The sequence below is a fragment of the Melozone crissalis genome, unplaced genomic scaffold (assembly GCF_028551555.1).
Source record: "Melozone crissalis strain CALT ecotype California unplaced genomic scaffold, PUWL_Pcris_2 ptg000019l_1, whole genome shotgun sequence".
Taxonomy (NCBI): domain Eukaryota; kingdom Metazoa; phylum Chordata; class Aves; order Passeriformes; family Passerellidae; genus Melozone; species Melozone crissalis.
In genome coordinates, this window is record NW_026535797.1 from 25,181,168 (window position 1) to 25,208,529 (window position 27,362).

The 27,362-nt window shown below is 38.3% G+C and overlaps 2 protein-coding genes across 8 annotated transcripts; one reads left to right on the forward strand and one right to left on the reverse strand.

The window, feature by feature from the left end:
• Positions 1-11,691: 11,691 nt before the first annotated feature.
• Positions 11,692-18,288, reverse strand: LOC128937333 (DPY30 domain-containing protein 1-like). 7 transcript variants are annotated; one of them, XM_054276962.1, is made up of 7 exons: positions 18,223-18,275; positions 15,669-15,755; positions 15,399-15,551; positions 15,177-15,284; positions 13,749-13,817; positions 12,803-12,853; positions 11,692-12,149 (listed from the first exon to the last, which is right to left on the reverse strand). In XM_054276962.1, the coding sequence occupies exons 3-7, from the start codon at positions 15,543-15,545 to the stop codon at positions 12,075-12,077; spliced, it is 450 nt and encodes a 149-aa protein (XP_054132937.1). In that variant the 5' UTR covers positions 15,546-15,551; positions 15,669-15,755; positions 18,223-18,275; the 3' UTR covers positions 11,692-12,074. The 7 variants fall into 7 exon arrangements, with proteins under 7 accessions (XP_054132937.1, XP_054132938.1, XP_054132935.1 ...); XM_054276963.1 differs by lacking the exon at positions 18,223-18,275 and adding an exon at positions 16,668-16,711; XM_054276960.1 differs by lacking the exon at positions 18,223-18,275 and adding an exon at positions 16,319-16,518.
• EXOSC3 (exosome component 3) lies at positions 17,881-20,841 on the forward strand. The gene is made up of 4 exons (XM_054276956.1): positions 17,881-18,147; positions 18,248-18,397; positions 18,973-19,124; positions 20,544-20,841. The coding sequence occupies exons 1-4, from the start codon at positions 17,881-17,883 to the stop codon at positions 20,743-20,745; spliced, it is 771 nt and encodes a 256-aa protein (XP_054132931.1). The 3' UTR covers positions 20,746-20,841.
• The last annotated feature ends 6,521 nt before the right edge of the window (positions 20,842-27,362 follow it).

The window sequence follows — 27,362 nt, forward strand, 5'->3', positions numbered from 1 at the left end:
GGAATGAGTTTGCAGGACCATTGTATATTTTGCTTTCACAGGTCTTTTTGCACTTGCTTCTGTGTAGTTAAATGCATTGGTCCTTGTGACCTTTGGAGGGTCACCCTTCATTAAAAAGCCTCTCTGGTACTAGATCTCCAGAAATGTTGTCCAGCTGCATTTCACATTAACTTGTGTAACACCTCCAATGTGAGTTTCTTCCAGCTGTACTTTTACTATCAAGAGCAGGACATTTGCTTTATGGTCATGAGACACCTCAGCATGTTCTCTTCTAGGACATCCATGACCAATGCTAATGCATTGTAGATTATGTAATGTTTAATTTGGCTTCTCTTCCCAGACAATTTGACTTTTTAAATATTTGAAAAAAGGTAAGATAATGCTTTATACCATCATGTCTTTTTGGCATAGCACTCCTGTCTATGAAAATAAAGAAAAAGGATGACACTAAGAGAATGATTGACATCAGCATTTTTCCTTATTCCATTTTATTGATAATGACTCAGCACTCAACGTAACAGGATTCCCAATTTTCTATTAACTTTATTGCCATACTCACCTGGACTGAGCCCTAATAAAGTTTCTCTGGAAATCTCTTTATAATTCATGTATTGCCCATCATTGTATTACTAGTATCAGTTATAGGGAAACCATTTCTTAAGCTGTGAAATTTCCCTCTCTTATCACAGCTTTCAAATGTTAAGGATTATGACTTGATATGTAGAGATCACACACTTTTACTACAGTAACTTAAAATTACAATTCCACTACATTAAAGAACCAAAACATGTTCAAGTGTAGCAATATACAGGAATACTTCATGGATACAAATAACATGTAGGAAAGTGTTTTCCTAAATACTTCTGTTTTGTTCTCTCACTTTATCTTCAGATTTGATTTTTACCAAGTTAACTGTTTAACAGGCTAATAGTTAAAATTTCTTACTTGGCCATTTTATTCTCACTTCATGCAAGGAATTTACTCCTAATTAATGCCTGTGGAAACAATTTTTCAGGTGTTTACAAAAACTACTTTAATACTAGATTCATTTTTGCTGTTTACTATTAGTAGTTTCTATTATACAAATAATGTGTTTTCAAGGAGTTACTGCAGTCCATCTTTTTTTTCCAATTGGAAATGAGCAATAAATTTTGCAAGCCTCATGGGAATATCCTCTAGGGCTTTTTGGTTGGTTGGTGGAAAGCCTTGTCTTAGCCATTTTGGTTAGGGGAAGGTAACTGTTTTGGTTTATTTTTAGAGTTAACATAAGGAAGATTGGTTAATATGTGTTTATTTCCTTTGTATGAAGAATGACAAACCTGATCAAAGCAATAGAGTTTGAACATGGGGAATTCAAAACTTGCTTCCCACCTGCTTCAAAACTCTTGCCTCTATCTAGTATTATCTGAAAATGAGAGTGGCTCAAGGCCTCCCAAACATGCAGGTGTAGATTTCACTGGCCCATAAACATTCAGGGTAAAATAAATACTGCAGAACTGAAAAAAAAAGGTTGTGGTTGCAGCAGGAAAGAAGGTAGTGTGCCCTGAGATGGGTGTCTATCACCCAGCATTCATTCTTTCATCTCACCTTTCACCTTCTCCAGACTGGACTATGGGACCTCCTGCACATGACCATGAGCAATTCACCCCTTTCATTCTGGAGGGCTTTTATGACTTTTTGAGTAAATACCAATTACAGTCAGAGCAATTTCTTGCTGTGCACTCTATCTAACTCCACAGTAATTTCAGCTTCAGAGGGGTCCTCTGTTGCATCTCCCAGCTGCCATCCCTGCCATTTCCTAATGAGTGTTTCCAGGTTTTTCTATAGACAATACCAGAGAAAATAATTAATTTTGCTTCTCTCCCCTGTGCTTGTCCTTTTTGCATCTATTTGACCTCAAACTCTCTATTCCAATGCCTCACTGAATCACAATGTTTAAAGCTGGACAGTCTCTACTCCAACCTTCTGCTCAAAGCAGGACCAACTTGAACAGGTAGTTCATGGCCATGTTATAAAGTAATATGTGCCAGGCCTTTACACATGAAGTGGCAACTTTAAGTTTCTTAGGAAATAATTAAATCTACATTGGGGTTAAATTGGGCTTTTGTTAAAATATATCTTGGTGGTAATTACACTGGGAGCATTATTTCTTTAAAATTAGCAGAAATGAATACAATATATTTTTTTATTTATTCACCTAATAAAAGTACTAGCAGTTCATGTCTCAATCCCAAGATAATGATAAATTAAAGTCTTTTTTTGTAATCATTTTTCATAAATAACCCTTGTTGTACCAAAAATGGTGTAAAAATAGCTAGATTAGTTAAAGTTTTCCATTTGCTGATTGGTTACTATTGCTTCATTTAAATAGCATTAAACCACACTGGTATATAATCAGTTCTGCCTTTAGTCTTTAGCAGTTTTCCTGTTTAAGTTATAAGCTCTGTAGAGCAATGCACAAGCTTTTGTTTGTGGTACATGCTTATGTGAAGCCCTATTACAACAGAATCACAAGTTCTTTGTATCCTTCACAAATGATGAGAGGGTAGAAATGAAAAAATAGAGCCGTGTTCTATGCTCACCTCACACAATTAAAAGTTTCAGTTTGCAAATGTAGCAGTGTACAACATACATATTTAGCATTTTACTCATAAGCCACCATAGTAAATGCTGTAAATTCACCCATTCATTGTTAAAATGATGCCTTAGAAGGTATGGAAAAGTCTTCAATTAGAAATTATCTCCCTAAAACCTTACAAAAAGCCATCTATGTATTTTGCTGGATGTTTTTTCCAGCTGTTATGGTCGGTTGTTTGGCTAGGGAAAGACTGTCATCTGACATGTAACAAAGCACAAGCCCTAATTTCAATTGCATGGGGTGTGATCACACACGAGATCCACAGCAGCCACAGTTTCTTTCTGTGGGAGTAGCTAGGGCTCTTAGCTGTGAATGACAGGTCTGCTCACCTGCCCAGACTAAACCCCATTACAGCCATAGATCTTTATCTCTGCTTGGCTGGGGAACTCAGCTGGCTTCCAGCAGCTTGGGCTCCGGATGATCTTCTGCTTTCCCGTGTCTTGTGACATTATCAGTGCAAACCATTAGGATTTCCTCAGTACCTTAGGAAACAGACTGATGCATTTATCTATTACCCAACAGTTTCTGCTGCAGTGTTTCATAGATGTTTACAGTACAGGTGGTCTTTGGACTTTGAAACAAATATTGACTTTAGTACATGAAGTCAGGTTTAAGAAACCTATCTGCAAGAACAGTTGTGGAATTCATTAATTCTGGCTTCCTGACAAGGAACATTAGGTTAAATTCAGACACATTTGACTTTTTTTTGAAACAATGCTGGAACATACTTTTCCTTCATCTGGTATAAAACTGTGGTTACTTCTCTGGACCAAAACCCTTTACAAGTATTCTGTTTCACATACACTACACATAGGGAAGTAGTGTATGTTTCCTACCCTACTAGTGTATGTTTTCCTACTCTTCTGTGCTTGCAATGAAAATATTTGCATACTTGAACTGCTTGATACAGGCAAACACCTATTCAAACACTCAATACTAATCTAGTAAATAATGCATAGCATAATTTTACATGCATTTTGCATTATTGAAAATAACTACATAATGTTGTGATCTCAAGAATTAGACTTTTATGGCTATCAGGAGAAAAAGATACTGCACACATCCCACATCCATTTGAGCCATGATTCCTATCCGTGGTTATTCAGAGCCTTTTAGGAAATTCTCTCACTGTCAGTGCTACAGAGCTCAAATGCTCTACTGGTGCTATGAGGTCTGCAGGAAACTCTTAACTAAATCAACTGACTGGTGACATCTTTCAGAAATCCTCCAACCTCACCTTGCTACTACAGCTGATCCAGACTGGGAAGGTTGCCACTTAGGTAGCAATTTCACATATTTCACCTGGGCAAATATATTACAACCAGCAAAGATTATTATCTTTTATCTATGTCTGACAGATTTCACTGCAGTTAGTCATTTAGCAGTTTCAGATAAGCAGGTCTGAACTAAAACAAAGCCAAAACTACTCTTTGATATCTGTCTAAACATCCATTAAGTAATGGAAGAAGGGTATGCAGGATCACCTAACACAAGTATATAAACAGTACTATACAAAAATTCACACAGCAATCACAACACATCAATATTTCTAGATTCCAGTTAATAGAATATGGAATGGGAAATGGATCTAACCAAAAGATCTTTAGGCTTATAGACATAGGTGCCTTCTCAGAGTTTCATAATGACACTTGTTTTTTTCTTTCAAATCTTTTACCCTGAAACAAACTAAAAAGCTCAAGAATTATAATGTATAATAAATTTATATAACAAAAACAATCTTGCTTTGACCCTTAGCAACAAGAACACTTGTAGCAATGAGAAATATCAGTACCTGGAATGTTATGCCTTATCTGTTGTACTAAAATGTGAAAAATTATTCAAATGAACAAAAAAAGCCCTCAAAAAACCTCCTGGATATGATCAGTGTTTGCAATGTGAATTAGGACTATAAACTTCAAAATTTTATTCTTAAGGTTTAAGATCAACATTTTTCATTTTTGCAATGGAGAGAATTCAAGTTATGCACAAATCTCAGAACTCCAGAAAATAAACCAGCGACACTAGATCATCTCAAGGAAGAAGACAGTTTTAGTGCTTTAAGTGGAAACTGAAGCCTGCAGCTCTACTAGGCAGGGAAAGAGAAAGAGAAACATAATCCCTTTACCATCTTAAACCCTACCCTACATAGGTGTATAGACTCCCCACAGGTAGCAGCTCATAGCTAAACATGTGAAAGAGTTGATCTTAGGGTATATCTCTATCTTTCTTCTCCTCCAATATTTTCTTACCTTTGATTCTTCTTTTTTCCTCTTCCAGGTTTTCCTATTAATCAATTTAAGGAGCACCTACATTTCCTACATTCACATCAATTACTTGATTTCTATGCAGAGGGCTCTTTCCTGTTTCCTGACAGGAGGTTGACAGCTTATAGGTTTCCTGCTGCCACTTCTTTTTTATGTCCACAATCTGTGTTGCTTGTAATTAAACACCAGTGTTGCCTTTGGCCTCTCAACAGTTTGGTAAATCAGCCAGAAAACAGAGATCAGAGCAGACCTGCTACAATCAAAACCTATCAACTACTCCTATTGACCCTGAGAAGAAAAAACATTTGACTCATACATATTAGAAGGTTTAGCCAGTGAAGTGAAGCATCTCATTTTCTGCTTTTGAAAATTGGTATTGAAATCAGCACTTGGCATAGGCCAACTCTTCCAAGGTATCCTCTTTTCTGTTTTCCGAACCTTGGCTAATAGAAAACTGATGGCAAGTTTATACTGCAGCTTAATTGTTAAATTCTTCCCAATTGCTACCAATGGCTTAGAATCCCAAGAGCAACAATGAGAGGTTGTGGGTAATCAGCTCTAGTTTGCTCCCTCTCCCCCTCTGCAGCACCATAAAACACATCACTGGGATTCTGCAAGTCTTTAGAAGCAAGGTCAGTCAGGTCATTTCAATGTGTAATTATTTTTAAGACACATACAGATATTCCCACGCAGTTGGCATGAGTGTTTTACTAGGAACTCAGGTTGGATTCCTGCCAGCAAATTCAGTAAGCACAGACCTGATCTCCTTAGAAACTAAAATATGAAATTAATTTACAGATTTTTGAGTGCACAAATATGCAAACCTATTCAAATCTGTGGGTTTCATTTTTATGGTGTTCATAACAACATAATACTGTAAGCAATTTTTTTTAAACTTAAATTAGGAATTTACTTGTCCTACCAAACAAAGAAAAATTGAGAGAATTCAGTGGATCTTTCTCTAAAGCTTAGATGGTCCTTTGATTTAAAGAAGTAATGGAAATGGAATATTGGTAATGGAAAAAAATATTGGTATATGGATGCCAGCTGCATGACCTCACCACACAGAAGTGGTGACTTTCTTGTAGTCACAAAATAATGAAAGAGTTGTAGCTGCTGGAGAGACTTTTGAAGAAACTGCACCAAAATAAAGAACCCTGCTTTTTGTCAAGAGACAAGCCAAATGTATAGAAATATACAGGTCTGGCTGTATTTCCTGATTTTTTTTGTGCCATGCAAAGCTTGAGCAAATTCCTAGACAGATTCACACTCCGTAACTATGCTGAGTTTTTAAGTGATAGCTTAAAAAAAAACAACCTAGAGCAGTCACATAAGAAGGGTAAGGGGAAAACATGCTACAGTTAACAGCAACCTACATGTGAGCAGTGGCAAAACCATTTATCCTAAAGATACTAAGAGGCAGGTGCCTATAAACACAAACATTTGAGATAAGAGAATAGTCAGTGTTTCAGTACAGTGCTTTAGTATATCATCAGTGGTAGTTTTTATAGGGTTCATGATTCTTACCAATAAATCTGACTCAATGGTTTTAAAATACAAGCAAATACAAAAACATTTAACCCAAGTTCAAGTGAAAAACAAAATACTGGTGCATTTTTGCTATAGGCTCCACTTAGACACATATGCCCACAGAAAAAATGTTGAGGAACAGCTGCCTCAGAACTGCACCCCAGATCCAGCCCTAGAAATCTTCAGCTGTCAGGGCCTAAGGGTAACTTTTCAGTGCAGCCTGGCTTACAATCAAACAAACAGATCCTGTTTCCCAGGTTACAATTATCAGCTAAATAAACAGAATTTTTTTCACTTATCTACTAAACACATCAGTGGCAAAACCGCAATTGCTTACGATAATGAACCAAATACAGGTGTGTCTGTGTGCAGCCAGTCATTTCTGCAAGCAAGTACATCCAAGAGGTGGAGCAGAAATTGGGCAGAATGATTGGAGAAGCCTAACACACTCCCAGGAATGTGACTAGAAACACAGCAAAAGAGAGCTGCAGTGCCCCTCTGCTGAAATGGAAATGATTTATTATCTGAATGTTTCCTCTTTCCAGCCCTCCCCACAATTAAGCTCTTTTTATTTCTGTGCTGCCTTGCAGATACAATTTGAGGCAATCATTTCTCTCTTGTTTTAATATTAAGTGCATTAAAAATTTAATAACTAGGAGATGGTTTCTCAGGAGTAGAAGTCTGTGTTAGTTGAGAGTTCAATCCTCTTATGTTTCAACCACAGCTTTTTCAGCAACTTCAATGAGACCAAGACTGAGATCCTTGGAATGCATCTTCAGTACACCAAAAAAGGGTTTGCCTCAATTTTTTTGAAACCAAATAACAACAATCAGCTCTATAATGGAGCTGAAAATATGACTCAGTTCATTAAGAAAAACAGACTAACCAAAATACTGATCAAGTTCAAACATACATGCACCTCCTCCACCAGGAAAAGCCAATTTCTTTATCTGCCATCTACTAGACAACATCTAAACTATGAAGGAACCGCTGAACAAACTAATCTGCTGAACTTAAACACCAATTGGTTCTTGCATCAAACTAAAGTCACATTTTCCACAAGTACTTTCCCAAGATTTTTGGAAGAAAACCCCAAAATTTTTATTATATCAACTTCTATTGAGATCCATGAGTAACTACATGGAGAAAATGGCAGAATTCCCTTGGGGAGTTCATTAAAAAATTCTTAAACATTTTACATACCCTTAGAGAAGCTAAAATTATTCAGATAACTTTGGTGCAATATGCCTAAATATCAATTTTTATTTCTAAGTCAAATCCAAGCTTAACATCATCATTTAAAGTACACTGAACTTTTAAATTGTGATGGATGAAAGTAATGGGGGAAAATTTGGAATTTTTAGTGATGCATATATTTCTGTAGCAGTACAGAAATGTCAATACAGACTTTGAAATAGATAACTCAAGAAAGATTAATCAACAAGAACCAAATGGCAACCTTCTCTACTCATTCCATTACCTGACAGTATGAATGTGCATTTACTTTCAGGTGCTAAAACAAACATGCCCAGTATTAATGTATTAATTTGGTTTGAATTTTTGGGCATTGATTTTGGATGACCTACCTCAGACAGGCTCTCATAAATGTAATTTTTCATTATATAGTATCTTCTAATTTATTTAAAATAAAAAACAGCATAGATTACAAAAATTCTGATCTAAATTAAACACTAATTTTGGTTAATGATAATGATTCTATGATGTACAAGTTAACGGGGAAGACCCACAGTACTGAAGTTGCATATACATCTGAGAACTCTCCAATTCTGAGAATGAGTCTTCTGCTTAACTTTTAAAAAATCTACTACATTGTGCCAGATCAAAGAAGGGCACCTTCCTCTACCTGGCCTTTCTTCCATTACTATTAGCCCAATGCCTGTACAAATGCTTGCAATAGTATAACTCCTTGCACTGTATGAATTGTAACAAATACTCAAGTATAAAACACAATGACTGCATGAAGGTCTATAATGGCAGCACCAGAAAACAAACAAAAGTAATAAAACCAAGCAAACAAACTCCCCCACAAGAAAACCCAAACAGAAACTCCAAAAAAGCAGCAACTCAAAAACAAAACTGTAAAAGCAAATAAGTACACTGGTAAAATATTTTAAAAAGTACATCAGTCCTTATCAGGAAATAACAGGCTTAGACTCCCATTTCTAGCTGTAGTCAATAGACAACACTGCTCTTTTTCTAACTTAAGTACAGGAAATTCTTCAAAGAAGTAAAGCAATTAATAGCTGACTTCAAATATGAGTAAGCTGTATTAGCAAAGTTCAGAGAAATTCGATTTAACATTTAATCCAGACTAATTCATATGGCTCCCATTGCCATTAGCAAATTACTGTATAAAATTTCTGCTAACAAAAAGATAAGTTAGTTCCTTTAGACTATGAAGGAAAATCGTTCATCATAAAGGGGACTGCAAACTGAATAAAACCCATTCCATTAAAAGATAACTTTAAAATAAACGTATTTTCTGCAACATGCATTTCTCCATGCAGGAGAAGGTTCTCACACTGCAGAGCTGTTTTCACCTCTGTGAGCAGACTGACAGTTAATCTGGATCATTTTGTCCTATTCTGGGCTTCATATCTGTTTTCATCCTTGTGCTTCAGTATTGCTGGAATGAGAACAGCTGTGAATGGGCATGTTACTATCAGCATGTTCTCTGAAGGATCTGCACATGGCCTGCTCACAGCCCAAACAAGACTGCTCTTACTCTGAAGAAAGGAAAAATGACAATTTCATAAATTTTCTGTCAGTATTTAGAGCCTTATTTTCAGTGACAGTTTGCATCATCTGTCTATGAATTTTATCCTTCTTTCCTAAATTTCACAAAAATTTATTCAAAGGGAGTATAAGCTGCAGATGAAGCTACCTTATGTAATTGCTTATTTTTTTTCTTTCCAATGTACAATTTTACATTTTATGCAGTGGTTAAATTGTGCTAACACTTCTGAAATCACATCATGAGCAGTAATTAAAAGAGTAATCCATCCTCCTCCAGGCTCTAGCTTGCTAAATTCCAAAGAAGGTGAAAGTTCAGAAAGAGAAGGCAAAAATTATTTTAAGCTGCCCTTATTTCCCTCCAGGTTTAGACACCCAAGGAGAAGTAATCTTTGTTGTGAACTACATTTTCAAGTGACCTACAGGCAGGTTTGCACCTCAAGAAAGCATGGAGCCAAGAACTGTTTACCTCTTGTCACATATCCAAGATAAGAATTCCTATAAAGCTGTAATGCACCACGTCTGTGCACATCAGATCCTGAAAAAAATGGGAATTCCTATAAATAACATTTTAACAAGAAAAGTTTTCTGTACCTAACAATAAAGAAACAGGTAAATTGGAATCTATTTTGTTTTGACCCTTGCTTAGTAATTTTCTGATAAAAGTTTCCATCCAAAACTTCCTTCCTTGAAATAAAGTGAGGAATATGAACTGCAGCATCACAAAGAAAAAGTCATAGTTAAAAATAAGCTGAAACAGAATGACAAACAGAAGTTGCAGTTTTCATAGGCTGTAGTTGACAGAGCTTCCAGTGTGCTTATTTAGGATGCACTCTAGTGGACACACATATAACAAAATCAAACAAAGATACAAACAGATTAAAGGATAAAAAAATGAAAGCAACATGTCATCAGAATTAATTTCTAGCATGTTTTAAAATAGTATCTTACTTTCTGAAGGCTGTATGAAGGTTGAAATTTTCATGGTCAACATGGCTGGACATTAAGTGTTGAAAATGAACATCAGTTACCAATTTTTGGAAGTGTTAATCTAAATATTATGAATCAGTTATAGATGTTGTTTAAAAAACAAATCCCATCTGTTTATCTATTTACTCCATCCCTTTGAGATTGGCACAAGAGGCTGCTGTGTATTCAGTGTTAACAGGTGTAATAAGAACTGTGGTATCAAAGTGTGTCCTTGAATGATTCTATTGTAACTGTTTGTAACAAATATAATTGTAAACTGTGTCAAATTCTGGAACATCAACCACAAGGGTGTATTCATGTCACTGGAAAAGTTTTGACTATCACAGAAACTGCAAACCAATCAAAATTATTGTAGATAGCAAAGCCTGACCACTTAGACACAAGAAATAGTTCCACTTTTCATGACTCCAAAAGTTACACAAACATTTCTAAGTATTTATACCCAGTAAATGACTTTAAGGATGCTCATATAAGACATGGTTGTTAGCAGCATTCAAAAAGCAGTGTAGCAATAAGATGGGCACAGGATTTTTTTAATAGAGATACTTAAAGGGAAAAAATAATATATATTAATATATAGAAATATCAATAGTGCTCATGTTTTTAAAATTTTGTAGGATTATTCTTAGTCTGATCTACATGATCAAGGCAAGTTATTCAGAGCAGGAAAACATTTATTATGTGATTGACCCTTGTCTGTTGGGTGTACAGATATTTTTAACAGTTTGCCAAAGACAGCAAACCACTTAGACTCAGCGATACTATTAAAAAAATTGAAGTGAAATTATCAGAAAAATCTCTTTCATCCCAAGACTGAAGAATGCAGTGAATGCATTAACTATGCACTGATTTTCTAATGAAAGCTATTTTCATTACACAATATTGGCCATGACCATCTAAGCTGTAGTAGAAGGCATAGATGCAAAGGAACATTTTATAGAACAGCAGGATTTCTTGATGCTGAAGTTTTTTCCATTTATAACAAAGAGACATAGAACATTCTTGACAACCTATACCAAGATTGCAAACATCTGTTCTTTTAAAAACGCAATCTTTAGGTATTATTTAACTTATTTTTATAGATAACCATGGATCAAACAAAATATTCTTCTAAGTTTTTAGAAGTAAAGTTTTAGAAATAATGATGGTATTTAGTAGAGAACACATTTAATTTCTTGATTTACAAATTCAAGAAAAATGCAGTAAAGTCTTAAAAACTTGATTAATCAAGACTAACATGCAGACACTTGCAGCTTACCTAGTACCACACAATACCCAAAAAAGGTTCTAATAATAAATATATCTTCCGATGATAAAGACCTAGATCACCTCATGACTTCTAGGAGACAAGATCTTCTAGTATCTACTGAGTCAGAGTTAAATTTTCCTCTTTCAAATACATTTGGGAATACTGATTGGATTTTTGCACCAAGTTTGAAGTCCAGAATACTCTCTCCATCTTTTAATCTGCAGAGCATTCCCTTTTTCTGTCAGAAACCATTCAATTCTTGAAAATAATTTTCAGTAATATTTTATTCTTTTAACATTGATTCAAATTATCATATTGTAGCATCTATCCTCAAATCATATTGACACTTTAGTTATATTGTTATTTATTATGGTTACTTCAATATGCAACAAGTAGAAAATATATTTGTTGCTTTCACTTCAGCTACAATTTTCTTCCTATAAATCAGTCATGCTAATTACAATGCTTTAAGAACAAAAAGGAAGAATAGGTATCAGAAATAACAGACTTTATACAAAGACCTTGAAAACACACACCAGAGAAACAGTTACATAAATCAGTTATATTTATAAAATACATAAATCAAGATACTACACTTCGGGATAGCACGTAATGAGTAGAAAATATATTTACTGCTCTCAGGTCAGTTCTAATTTTCTTCTTCTCCTTCTTCTTCTTCTTCCTCTTCTTCTTCTTCTATTACTGTTGGGAGGTCTGTTTGATCCTGGAAAACAACAACAAAAATATTCTACCACTTACCAGCATTCACTGAGCTTTGTAAAAAGGAAAATAGAAAAACCTGCCCATGGCAGACAAGTTGGTATTTATCAGTATAATCATGTATTCTTCCATTCAATAGAATGAATACAGTTAATGTCATCACCAGACTTTTATTATAAAATCCAGCAAATTTGGATGATGCATTGTGATTTTGAGGGCAGAATCAATAGTACAAGCATATATGTCTTATTTTATCAATCTGTTTGTAATTTGTAGCAAACATGTCACTGTAAAACCTGAAATAACATCCCCAAAAGCCAAGGGAATCTAACACCTTTAGGCATGAAAACTTGGCACATGGAGAAAGTAGCAGACACTTAAGACTCATTTTCCCTTCTGGTTTTACAATTTTCTTATTGAAGAACCCATAAAATATGCCCAAAGCCTCAAGAATATTTTAAAATATGTAATTATCAGAAAATGATAAAAACTGGGGCTATATGGGATCTTGCATACACATCTGATTTATCTCAGTGGAAAAAATACCTGTGAAAAGCTGACCCTAAGAACAGTCATAAGTTATATTTTCATAAATCTATTGTCAGCACAGAAAAGCAAATTTTTAAGAATCAAAATAATCTGTTTCTAAACACTTACATGTTCACTCTCATCCAGCTCCTCAGGTTCATCTGTAACTTCAGCTATTGCCTGTTCATTTTCATGTGGTAAAGAAAACCAGTTTTCAGTTCATGTCAAATGTCCCATGTCATGAAATCACATTTCAGGTGTGTTAAAATGACATTATGTATCAATGTAAAGAGAACATTTTAGATAAGTGCTATAAAGTTTAGTAGTATGGGAATATGTCTTGGTATGCTTAGCCCTATTTTTAATTTTTTTTTTTTAATTAACAGCAATTTAAAGTTTTTATATATTATTTTTTGTCACTTTCATATGTTCATCTTCTTACAATTATGTTTTGTCAGTATTTTAGCAGAGTTTTCCAAAAACTTCGGTATTTCTAAAATACTCTGTGCCCCACAGAGATTTAAAAGCTTTAGGGAGATAAGCATGCCAATGATCCATGTATGCTTTTACTGAAGCAGCATTAAAAGACCATAAACGTGGATATCTGTATAGACACTCTTCTGTTAGTGTAAATTCCCATGCACCACTAAGATAGCAGAATCCAGATGCACTGCAATTCCAAACCACAGCTCTTTTTCCAGGTACAGTAAATGGATTTTATGCTAACACCCTGTAAAATATTACTATATTGGTACTTCAATTAGACATGCTTATTTTATAAAACTTTCTAATAAATACCACCAAGAAATGTGGAAACATCAGGTAAGCTGACCTTATGCTGGATTTTTGGAGTAAATTTATGTTCTGCTCTGACCAAAATTCAAGTATAAAACCCAGACTGCAGAAGCCATGTGTTAAACATTCCCCCCTATCTCCACTCCTGTTTCTTTAACTATGTGTTAGTTCAACACTTCTGCTTTGTGTTTTGTAATTGATGCCTGCATCTGTAAAAAATGGCTGATAAATGGTATTTTCAAACCACCAACTAAGCATTGGCTTAAACCTCTTGATCTACCTGCTGCAACTTCCTTTCAGCTTCCTTTTTCTGTGCTTCCAACTCTGCAAGTTCTTTCTCCAACTCAGCCTGCAATCAGTACAAGAAAGGACAAATTAGAAAGAAAAAAACCCCACATGTATCTTTTCCACCACATTGTTTACAATGTATTTTATATTGAAATAATAAATAAAAAGTAAGCATAAAACATAATTTCTATGTTATGCTAATAACAAGATCCTTTCATTATCATCATCATCATTTTCAAAGGTTTGAAAAAGGTATTTGATAAAGAAGCTTTACTACCAAGAGGAAGAAAAAACAGTTAACTGAAGTTAGTGTACACACTTCAGATACTGTCTCATTACACAAGCTCTTTCCCAGTTTGTATTAGTTATCTCCTGGATTAAGTTCTTTGATACTTTGTGTAGTACCTAGAATACACTGAGGAATCAATGTAGAATCAAACCTATAGAAAAATTTGGCAGGCAATGTCATTAACATTAATCATGTCCATCAGCAACCTTCAGTATTTACAACTGGAAATATCTAACAGGGAGTGTTTATTAATTGGGAACACAAGTCTTATTACATCAGAACTTCAGAAACTGCATAATCTATTTATATTCAACAACCTTAGAGAATACTTCTGCTCTTGCATTTTATGAGCAGTTACAAACATGGTCATAATTTTCTATTCCTTTTTGGTACATAAATGCAAAACTTACCTCAGTATTTGACTACAAAACTGAGTTAGGTTAAAAAAATGCATCTAATGTGAGTATTGTTCAACATCTTTCCCATAGCTTAGGTGAAATGATTTATTTAATTCTCAGTGAATTATCTCTAGACACAATCTCTACTTTCATTTACTATTTTACATCACTCATGAAACCCTTAAGCACATTACTTTTGGTTTGCCAATTACTAAACTCCAAATTTTAAAACTGCAAGTGAAATAAAATGAATGCATCTTACACTAGAGCTGGGCTTAATGTGATCAGCATAAATTTAAAATTAAGCATTTGATTTTAACATCATGGAAGTCATCCATACAAAAAAATCCAGTCAGGTCACATCAACATCACCATGGCAACCCTGGGTTCACATGACTCCTTTACAAAAAATGGCTAGAAACACAGATGTTATATTAATTTCATATTATAAGCCCAAACAGTACTTTCAGTTACTTCTCACATAACTCCTAAACTGGCTGACTTTTAACTTAACAGCCATCACTTTTTAATAACATTTTACTGCATAGTATGTAACTTTTCCTACCCATGTGCTGACTAATAACTTCAGTTAATCAGAAAAGGGAAATTAAAATGCCTGCTTTATGTCACCTTTATCAAAATCATTATACAGCTATTAGAAGTATACATAGAGCTCCAAGATGCCACAGCACCATATGCTGCTTGGAATGATCTATTATTAAGCATTAATAACCTGCCGTTGCTCTTCCAGTTTCTGCTGCTCTTCCTCGATTTTTAACCTTTCAAGTTCTGCTTGGGCTGCCACCCGTTCTTCTTCCAGCTCAGCTCTCTCCAGTATTCTCTATTTCAGAGGTAACACAGAATCAATTAAATATAAAAATGGAAGATATATTAAATAGCATCAATTATATTATAGTAATCTTTTTTTTTTTTTTTTTGCCTAAGGTGGATCCACCTTTTCTTCTTCATCTAAGTTTCTTCTGTATTTGTAAATCCAGTGTGCAAGATACTCTATTGGATCTGCTGGCCGATGCTCTACAACCTCTGCCAGTCCTTTCTTCAAGCAATCTCCCAGGCATTGCTTCAGATACTGAGACTCCATCCAAATCTACTGACAATGAACAGACAGATATTAGACATCAATGTCAGAATTGAGTTAGGGGCTTTAAGAATTCGTGTTTAAAGTGCAGTGACACGTAGTCAGTGTCACTGACTATGAGATTACCTTTTACTAAGCTTGCAATTTATACAAGTTATTTGGCAGTAGTTTAGTTCTTAAAAGCTCCAGTGGACAGGTCAGTTATAACAATCACTGCAGAAAAAAAAAGCTTAAACTTCACCTTACTGTTTAGACATGCATAATTCATAAGCTATTTAAAACATGCTGCCAATTCTAGGTCTGTATGATAACAATAAAAAAAAAAAAACCTGAAAACCACAACACGACGTAGAAAACTTCTACAGAGGTACTCAAAGAACAGGCAAGTAGTTCTGAGGACAGTTAAGGGGTGATTTTTGTTTGATCTATGAGAGCTATCTTTTACACGTGTATGCGAGGCAAGGAGCTAAAGCACTCACTCCACAGTTAGGAAAGGCACAGATCTCCGTGCACACGCTTTACCAGCCCAGTAAACACAAGCTTTTAAGTAAACAGGAGCCTTTCTTTGCTGTCAAGGGGGCTGAATCCATGCCGGGGCAGAGAGCCCGGACACTTAGCACAACGGCAAATCCAGTCCCATTATCTGCTCTCATAGCGGCCCCAGGTGACCTTAATGAGGCCGCCCACGCCCCCTGCTCCGGGCTCCATTTAAGCCCGGGCTGGCCCCTCCCTTTCCCCTAGGCTGCAAGCAGGGCAGGCCCGCTCCTCATCCCTACGCCGGCTGTTGGAGCTCCTGGGAGGGCATGGCCCGCTACCCCGCCTCGCCTCACGCTCCGAGAGAGTCCTCGGCAGCTGGTGGTGTCCCTGCCCTGCTTCTGGTGCCGCGGGATGCGCTGTGGCCGCTCGCCTTCCCTCGGAGAGCAGCCCCGCTCCGGCTCCTTGCCGGCAGCAGCTCCCAGAGCCCCGGGACGGCAGCCCCGGGCCCGCCCCGCTCCTGCCGCCCGGCCCGGCCCCGAACGCGCGGGGTTGCTCCGCAACAGCGCCGGCCGCCGGAGCTGACGGAGGGGTGAAGGGCCTGCTCGGAGAAGTCACCGATGGCACAAAACGGGCAGGAGCGGCCGAGACTTCAGAGGGTTTTGTCGCCCTTGAGAGAGACCTCGACAGGCTGGAGGGATGGCAGAGAAAAGCCTGAAATGCTGGGTCCTGCAGCTGGGGAGGAATACCCCCACCACCGGGAGGAGCTGGGGTGATCTGCCGGAGAGCAGCTCTGTGGAGAAGGACCGGGGGGGCCGATGGACAACAAGGTTTTGCAGCAGTGCGCTTGTGGCCGAGAAGGCCAATGGTATCCCGGGGTGCCTTAGGAAGAGCATTGCCAGCAGGGCCAGGGAAGTGATCCTACCCCTCTGCTCAGCCCCGCTGAGGCTCTTCCGGCAGTGCTGTGTCCAGGTCTGGGCTCCCCAGTGACAGAGACACGGAGATCCTGGAGCGGGTCCAGCACAGGGATGAAGATGGTTAAGGGATCGGGCATCTCTCTTACAAGGAAAAGCTGAGACAGCTGAGCCTGTTCAGCCTTGAGAAGAGATGATTGATAGGGGTCCTCATTAATATGTATAAATACCTAAAGGGGAGGTGCCAGGCTCTGCTTTGTGGTGCCAACCACTAGGACACCACTAAATGGGCAGAAACTGATGCATAGGAAGCTCCGTTTAAATAGGAGGCAGAACTTTGTGCAGGTGACCCCACACTGGAACAGATTTTCCAGAGAGGTTGTGGAATCTCTTTATCTAGAGATATTGGAAGCTGTCTGGATGCAGTTCTGTGCAATGTGCTCTAGGACACGGAGGATGGACCAGGTGATCCACTGTGATCCTTTCCGATTGTTTTAATGCTTTCTCTCTGTGAGCAGTTTCCCTTCACAACTGATGCGATCTTTTCTGCTCCCTGCAAAACTCATCGGCTGATATTCACTTCAGATTTGACCAGCTGTATGTTTTACTGTCAAATTCTAATCGGGTATTAAAAAAAACCTTGCAAACTACTGCAGCTGGAAGCATTACCTCCGTGTGTTTGTTAATTCCGACGCCGCAGTGCACTAGCATTCTCTTGGCCGCTCCCCGGCAGAAATGGAAGGCGGGCTGCCTCCCTGACGGACCGGCAGCTGCCGGAGGTGCCGCGAGGGGCGAGGAGCCACTGCAGCAGCTCGGGGATCGAGCGGGCCCGGCTGTGGCGGTCCGGGCCGTTCCGGCCGGGAGGTGTCGCTGGCGCCCCGCGAACGCCGCGCGCAGGCCGCAGGCGCAGCCGCCCGCCCCGGTCTGAGGGGCCGTGCGCCATGGCGGCCATGGCGGCGGAGCGTGGCACCGCGGCCGAGGCCCTCGTGGGGCAGGTCGTGCTGCCCGGGGACCTGCTCCTGCTCCCCGCGCACTACGACGAGGACGCGGAGGGCGAGCGGCTGCGGCTGAGCGCGGGCACCGCGCCGCAGGGGCGGCTGCTGTGCGGGCCGGGGCTGCGGCGCAGCGGGGCCGGGCTGCTGGTGACCAAGTGCGGGCTGCTGCGGCACCGGCCCGGGGGCGGCGGCGCCTACTGGGTGGACTCGCAGCAGAAGCGGGTAGGGGTGCGGCGGTGTCCATATGTGTGTGTGTGTGTTTGTGTGTTAGCCCCCGTCTGTCCGCGCTCCCCTGACCCTCTGTCCTCCTCTCCCGCTGCAGTACGTGCCGGTGAAGGGCGACCACGTCATAGGGATCGTGACGGCCAAAGCGGGGGACGTGTTCAGGCTGGACGTGGGCGGCAGCGAGCCGGCCTCCCTGTCCTACCTGGCCTTCGAAGGCGCCACGAAGAGGAACAGGCCGAACGTGCAGGTGGGTGCCCTGTTAGCTGGCGGTAGCGCTTCAGCTGCGTCCTTTGGTGGCGCCTGTGTTGCATTTCAGTAGCTTTTGTTAGGGGAAGTGTTTTCATAAGCCCGTGTTAGAGGAGATGGGCAGGTCTGGTTGTGATGGTTTCGCCTTGGTCCTCCTCGGATTTCGCACCTTTAAGGCCGCCGCCATTCTGGGGTTTCTTAGGAGGACTGTAACTTGCGTGCTCTGCTCTCTCTCAGCTGGCCGGGTGCTTCACTCTTCATTTGCTCATAGTGCTGCCAGGAGCAGATGCAGTTCATGAGTAAGGTGGATCTGAAAGGGCACTCGGATGTTAAAGTTTTTAAATAAGTGATGCTGGTAGAAACTGTTAGTTGTGTGTCTTCTTTTAACAACACTATTATGAATGGTTGGGTAGCACATGCATGCCACAGTTTCTGCACACAGATGAAATGCCATTACCAGAATGTAAAAGGAACTGTAAAGAAAAAACAAATAGGCCTGTGTGATGTTTTTTATTGTTGTCCTACTAAATCATTATAAGAGATTATACCTTTGTTCTTTGACCCTATTTTGTTTAGGTGGGAGATCTCATTTATGGCCAGTTCGTTGTCGCAAATAAAGACATGGAACCAGAGATGGTCTGTATAGACAGCAGTGGAAAGTCAAGTGGCATGGGAATAATTGGACAAGATGGCTTCCTCTTTAAAGTTTCCTTAGGTCTAATAAGAAAGTAAGTACTAAAAAATGTAAGTAGCCTCTCTCACGTGTAAGATTCCCACAGGTGTTTCTTCTGAGCAGTGTGGGCAGTTTCGTAAATCAGCGTGTGTGATTCTTGTAGTGCACTGAAACCAGATTTACTGAATAGAGTATGGCTTGATCTAGAAGGAAAGTTTATTTTTCCACTTAAGAGACTTAGAAGCTCTTTTGTGTGGTGTTGCATCACCTGTTTAAAATAAGTGATGTGGTTGCCAAGGCAGTATGGAAAATAAAAGTAATGACTTGGGGAAGTCAAACATTCAGGATAGTGTTTCAGGTATGTACATATTGCCTTGGAGTTTAAAACTTGGCAATGCTTGTTGTCCTTTTTGTGTGTCATGGGGTAGTAGAGGTGTATGTTTGCTGACAGCTTTCCCTGACAAAAGGGATCTTTGCACATCAGTACACGTTATTTTCCAACTTCCAAAGAAAAATAAATAACACTGAAATAAAGATACAGATTTAAAAAATGTAGGATCTTTAGTTTAAAACTGACATATTAGTCCAGGAGCTGTTTCATAAGCTTTTAAATGTATCATGAACTTTGGAGTTGCTTATGCTGATGTAGATACAGAATTTTTTTGTGACTGTCAAAGAATACCAGGTTATGTGGATAAACAATAGTCAAACTTTGTTGCTTTTTGGGTGGAGCTCTTTGTTTGTTTTATCATTCTTTGAATAAGCAATCTGGCATTGCAGAGCAGCTTTTTCATTCCTGTCATTGTCTGATTTATAGGTCCAATCAGAAGTCAGCGTGAACTGATACAAAAACTTTTTGCAGCCATTCTGTTTGCCAAATTTTCACTGTATGCAAGTAAAAAAATAACAGCGTATTACAAGTAAGCTGCTAAATCCTGATATGATTTTAGCTTTTGTGAATACTTGTTCAGTCTTGATTTAATCCTAGACATGTTACAGTATTTAGTATGCTGTTATCTAATAAAAATGAAGTAGTCTGTTTATTGCTCTTAATACTGTCTCCTGAAGTAGAAGGGAAGTTATGTTTTGAAAGACACCTCTGGGGTGCCAAATAAATAGCATTTCAAAAATGTCATTTGGTCAAACAGTGTACTTTTACAATTTATTAACTCATAGAAGGGTTGTAAAAGTATCAATTAACTTTAAGCTTATCAGGGATTGCTTCTGAATCTAATGAGAAAAAAACTAAATTTACAATGTTTTCTTTTTAGGTGCATCTATTTTATATGACAGGAGCCTTGAAAATCTGATACTGTATTGCTATTTTGGATGTATATGCAACTTTGTAATATTTCAGTGTTTCTTAAATAGCTCCCACAATAGCAGCACTGCTGGAGCTACTGGTCAATAATAATGTGTTTGTAAGTGTGGGCACTCCTTCCTCTGACTTTTTTGTTTTTGCTCTTGTTCACAGGCTCTTGGCTCCCAAATGTGAAATAATTCAAGAGTTGTCACAATTGTACCCATTTGAGATGGTGCTGGGAATGAATGGAAGAATATGGGTAAAAGCAAAAACAGTTCAACAGACTTTAATTATAGTAAATATTTTGGAAGCCTGTGAGCATATGACTGCACAACAGAGAAAACAAGCCCTTGCCAAACTGTCAGGGAACTAATAGGAGAAAACCTTGAAGATTGGTTTGTGATGACTGTAGGGTGTTTTGGTTATTTTTGTATTCAGATTTATATTAAAAGCCTTTTTTTAAATTAAATGCTAGACTTTGGTCATTCTTCATTTCCCTTCTTTATCCACTCAGCTTGATTTACTGTTTAAGGAGTTTGACTCACCTTTATGGTTATGAAGCCCTATTTATGTTCATGAATTTTCTGACTAATGGGAAGATGGTCTCTATAAGCTTTCATTAGCTCTGAATTTTGAAGCATAACTACCTAGATCTTCTTTAAAAAATTGGTCATTTTTTGAGCTGCATATATTTGTTTTTATAGTTATTAAAACTGCAAACCATCCATGTTTACTTGGGATGGCAAAAAGTATTCCATAGGTCATTAATTTTGGTTGGGTGCTCTATTTATACAGTGACATGAAGTAATTAAAATATTATGAAATTTGGGAATACAAAAGCAGATAGAGAATACCAGATAATAATTGCAGGGTGTAGCATGAAGCAATCACAGGGTGGTTAAGGCAAATTATCAGATCAGGCAAAAAATATGTTCACAGGGACATTGTCACTTTCCCTAAGTGATGACCTGCCTGGTAGTATTAAGGACATAGTGATTAGGATTTCACAATAACAGCCTTGTGTTTCTTGGTTCAAGACACTCTTTTCTTTAGTAATAGCTTAAAGATGCCATAGAGCTTTGCTAATATTTAACGAAATCAGCATTTCTGAAAAAAGCTATGTTTGGCTTCTTTGTGTAACAGTCCCTTGATGCACATAGAGGAGATGGTGTCCTGGGAAGGGAAGCTCTCAGTGGATTTTAGCATGTGAGTAATTTGCTGCTGTTTTGAGAGAGGAAGAGAATCCTGGATTAATGGAAGGGTAGTTACTGATGCCTTCTTCCTTTGGGAGAAAAGCTTGATTGTAGGCACCTAATGAACTGCTTGCAGCTCTTAGGCAGTCAATTACATCTGTGATGTTCTGTGGTTCTTAATGAGCTGAATGGTTTAATAGCAAGAGTTAAAGGAAATTACTAAAAATTAACTAATTAGGGTGAGCCTGAATACCATCTTAATTAAAGTGGAAATATAATTTTTCCTGTTTATTCTGTATTTCATCCAAAGCTCAACCTATGGCATTTGATGATAGGGTTGTCTTTGGCATCTCTGCCGTTTAGAAATTGCCTCAGTCCAGAGCCAACTCCTCTGAGTCATCTGGATGTGCTTACCTAGGGCTTCCCCTGGTTCAGCAAGAACACAACTCTGATGGTTTCCATGTGAGTCAAATGGCTACAATTCAGAATTCTTGGGAATTTCACTGTCTCCCTATTTAGCATCTAGGGCATTGCTCATCTGGCTTGGTAGGTCTTTAGTCATCTTTCTTCACCTGTCATCTCCCAGGTGAAGTGACTTTCATGCATATCCCATAAACCTTTTGGGTCTGTAGTCTTTCTCTTACTACACATGAGAAGCTGTAAATTAATCACATTTTCAATAATTCTTCTTCTCTAGAGCTTTTTCCATTTCAGCTAAGCATGGCCTCTGCAGGTTGTCTGTTACTGGAACAATAGCTGGCATAGGCAGAAAAGCATTTGCCAAATTATCTCAGGGTGCTAAGTTTTTTTTGTTGAATTGTTCTTGGATCACAGTAGTAAAACTACAGGAATGGGCAATGACATGGATCATTTCCTGGACAGCTGTGGCTTGAAATGCCATTAGCCTTACCACTACCCTTTACTCCTTTCCTTCCCAAAAGCCTGTGTTCCTTGCTTAACCTGCAAGATACAGATAACCATCCCTGTTAAAATGCTGGCTTGGTAGTGCAACACACAAATGGCAACCTTGACAGTTCTCAATCTACACACTATTTCGTACCACACAGCATGCTGTCCATTCTCACCCACTTGTCACCCAAATACAAATTTAGTTAAATCAAGAATAGGATACAAAATGCATTAGAATTATGCTTGCTATTACTTTAGTAAAATTAACAGAAAAGTTCCTGGCTTTTACCCCCTACACAATCATTTTAATTATGTGCTGTACTTAAATTTGCTTGACAGTTTATAGAGTGGAAAAAAATTTCAGTGGATGTGAACAAAATGGGTGTGGGGAGAAATGCTTGAAAGAAAGTACACTTAAACATATTACTAACAGAAGACTATATTTGTGTTTTGGTTTTTTTTTAACTTGAGCAAAAGAAACCTTATCAACTTTTCTCAAACCAATTACAATTTGACAGGCTTTATCTAACAAAGCAGCCATTCAGGCAAAGTCTAAACAATATCTTTGCCAACTTTGAGTTCTATGTTGGTGACTAAACCAGTCACGAGGAAAGGTTACGGAGTTTAATTTGGTGCTAGGAAGAAAGGCTGATGGTGATTTAATTGTGTTCTGCTAGGAGTCTCCCACATTCCCATTAAAGGCACATGAACCCATATGTTTTCAGAAATAGGACTTGCAGATGGGATGCTGTGGGCTTGAAATATACCTTGCTAGGTAAGTAGAACATCTTTCTGTTGCATTTCTCCATGACGTTCACCCTTACCAGGTTAAGTCATTGTTTAGAGTTGTTAATTTCAGATACCCTATGATTGTGCATTGGATACTTTGTTATATTGCTTTTCTTTCAAGCTGTTGTGATCAAGTTATGTAAAAATGGTAGATGCCAACATGGAAATTGTTTGTATGCCCGTGAGAGATGAGCATAACCTCTCAAAAAGAAAGTTCACCAAGAGTTAAAGAGAAACTATGCATTGAAAATGAAATACATAGTTTGTAGCCCTTCCTAGGTTGATGTATAAAAAACAAATACTATCACAAAATACAGAAATGCAGTGTTGAAATTCAGTTTGAAAGTAACACATTTGTGTTTTGCTCTAGCAGAAGAAAGCTACGCAGACAAATAGCTCAGTGTAATAAGAGAATTAAGAGCTCAGCTCTAAGGCCATGGTTAGAGTGTGGCTGTAGTTCTGCTAGATTAGAAGTTTACTGTGCCTAACTACTCATTACAACCTTGCCACCAGGAGTTGGAACTGAGCTTGCTGGCACGTGTATTTGATTCCCAGCCAAGTTCTGTCAAAATGACCCACATTGGCACCAGCACTTCTAATACCAGGGTTATTTTGGTTTTATCACATGGATGTTCTTTAGCAAAAGAGGTTGTGGAATTTTTCTCCCAGATTTTAAATATTAAGAACAGCTCATCTTCTACTCTAGAAGGTCAAATTTGTTAGAGGAAGCCCAGTTTTTTGCCTTAGATCTTGGACAAATACTTGAGTAACAGCTAAATCAACAGGTTGTTTTAAGCCTTAAAAACTGATCACCTCCAATGCTTACATGGGAAGTGTTTACATCAGATTTTCTAGCTACATTCAACCACCTTTGTGAGATACATTATTTGACTGAAAGTCATTGTCTTAAAGACAATGTAGGGTGCTTCAGTTGTATTAATAACACAAGCACTCTTGGCCTTACTCATGACTTCTATAGATTGTAAGATGCTTAGCTACTCTTGAAGTCCATAGCAAAAAATAAACATGCCAGTTTTATCACAGTAACTTATAAGAGAATAACCTGGAAACATGATGAGTGCCTGGATTTTAATAGAAGCTACACAGTAGTTGCAGGTGATGAACGAGGATCACTGCAAAATTACTTGTTTTCCTCTGATGTCCTGATCTTGCAGAAGTGCAGTTTCTGCCTTTTCAGTGCTATCTTTGTGGGTGATTTGAGATGTTGAAGAGCCTGGTTTTGCTTGTAGAGCCTGAGGCTTGATCACTATTCTAGTGGCTTGAACAGTGATTAAATATAACTTTGTTTTACTGGTCTTCAGTGTCCTACCTACTATGAGAATACTAAAAAATCAGAGTAACTTTATTTGTAGCACTGCAGTAAACAGGAGACAGACAAATTACAGATTCCATTTTGCTTATACTTAGTAATTACATTTACCTGGCACAAGGATATTTAAAGACTGAAGGACAGTGGGAGGACTAATGACCTCATCTGCACTTTCCAAATGCCTTGGTTATCTTTTGTCTTGTAAATGGTAGGCTTTTCTGTGATTCAGTGTTTATTAGGCTATTGCAAAAGAGATTTGTTGCAAGAGTGTGTGTACCCACTGAAAAGACTTATTAATTCTTTCTTCCTGTTCTTGACCAGATGGAGGTATTGCACCAATCCCTTCTTGGTGTCCCACTGTGAACTGCTTATGTGAATGAACTCATTTCAAAAGACCTGTATTTCCTTTGGTTTCTTCTGACTTCAGCACCCTGATCTTAGCTAAGAGAAAGCTGAGATTCTGTGTTTAGGCTGACTGTGTGTTTATTTCCTGACAATCAGGATGTGGTTGAGAACACCCCTACACAGGTACATGTCACTGGACAGCCTTCAAACAAGAGAGAGCTTCTGCCTGGCCTTCTGGAGATCTACATCAGTCTGAATCTCTGTGGCTTTGCCTTTAATAGCACATAGGTGAAAAGTTCAAGCTGTATTTTTTTTATATATCTACATCTAATCTTACTGGCTTGGTATTGAAAGTCTGGAAGTCCTTTTACAGACCTGGGGCCTAGATCCCACCACTGGCTTTCCTTATTGCTTTGGAGATCTCCTGTTTCTTCATAGAAAAGACTGTTTATTTAATGTAAGCCATTTGTCTAACAATGCCCTTGGTCTAAGGCTGATCTATAGAAGCATGATCCAACAAGAAAAAGAAAAAACTCCTGAAATAACGCACAGCTTTGTCATTCTGTACATGAATTGAAAATTTCGTAATACTAGATCGTGTTTTAGCACAGCAACTGATGCACTGCATTCTGACTTACAGGCGTGCCAGGGAAATTTAATTAACTGATGTACAAGCAGTTTACAGACTGATTCTTCTCATTCACTGTTATAAAACTGAATTATGAAGGCAAGAAGTGAAAAGCTGAATGTGTTTTTTAAGAACACTGTTCAAAACCTGGGAACTTGAAGATTAAATATTGGTGTCTCTTGCTTTGTGAAGTGTGTGTGTATGTGTTAAAGAGTTTATTAGTCTCTTTTTTAAAGAGGAAAAATATATGAATAACATGTGAATAGGTGTATGGAAAAACTTAACAATAGTAGATGAATCTTAATATTATTTTATCAATAGGAAAAACCAGAAAACCAAAGACGGTAAGTTCTTGTTTTCCTGCCAAAATTTCACTACTTTTTGAAGCAATGAAAGCAAAGATATTTTAATAAAGACAAAGTAATTTTTGCTGCAACTCCATTAATGCAATACAGTAGCTTTTCAAGGAAAGCAAGCTTTTCTGGAGGTGTGGGTAGGGAAGGTTAGATTCCAGTAGATTTTCATGACACCATATTTCTTTGGATTCTGTGTCTATTAGATGTGTGCAGGCATTCAAAGGATTTTGCTGCTTTGTAAAGTAGGGGGCTATTCCTGGATGGAATCCAGATGTGTGGGCTCAGATTTTGCTGCATTTTTTGCAACATTTTTACAATAGGGACAAATGAAATCAGAGTCACTTCAGAGAGGAACTGCCTGTTACTCTCGCCTGGTGCCTTGTCATGGACTCCTGCCCAGAGAAAGAATAGATAGATATTTTCATTTTGTGATAGGTGGGTTTTTTTCCTCCTCAGCAATATTGGCTACCATAGAATTGTGACAGGCCAGCTACCAGACTGTTAGAGGTGTAATGTGCAGAAGAATCATTAAGAAAAAAGTTCATTATGTGTACTTACCATGGAAACAAAAATAATGGAGCTGCCATTCTGCCATTGCCAAATGTCAGCTTGATCCACAACCATAGTCAAATTCAGAAGAAAGGAATCTTGACAGCCTGCAGAAATTAGGGTTTCAATTATACAATGATGGCTGACAAAATTTGCCAATCATTTTTTTGCTCATAATGTTTTTCTAAAGATTGCAGTGTCAGCATGGCAGATACATATATTCTGATGTTCTGATTCAATGCTGATTAAATTTTTAAAAAATGACAAGGTCACTTCAGCATATTATGTTTGGTGTTGACAGAAAACCAACCCACACTGCTTAAGGAGACAAAGCAGATATATTGTTTCATGTACTTCCCAGGAAAAAAGCAGCCACAGATTAATCCTTAATCCTTCCAAATTCCCCATCTCTTTCAGGCAATCTGGTAATGCTGTTTCTGCCAGGAGGCTTGCTTAGGCTATTTTTTTACTGCTGCTAAGACTTTAGTGCTTTTTACAATCCATTTATTTCTAAAATAATATGTGTAGATAAAAGCATAACTACCACAATTTTGGGCAAGAAGACTCAAAATCTTTTCCTTCAACTGCCTGAGCCCATGCCATTCTGACATGAGCACTGCACAGCATTCCTGTTTTGCAGAACATGCTATTCCATGTGGCTTACTGGCAGCACATGGCTCTGCTGTGCTCTGCTGTAGGAGCAGAGTGATAAGGAAAGGCCATTTTGTCTAGTTAAATTTGGAACTTTGTGAAAAACAGTGAAACGGTGGTTGATGGAATGTAGACATGCCAGTACCATCAAAAGGGGTATGTTCATTCTCTTGAGCTACTGTTGTGCTACCAGACAGACCAGACTGTTCTGTCATTGCTACTACCTTGTTGTTGTTGTTG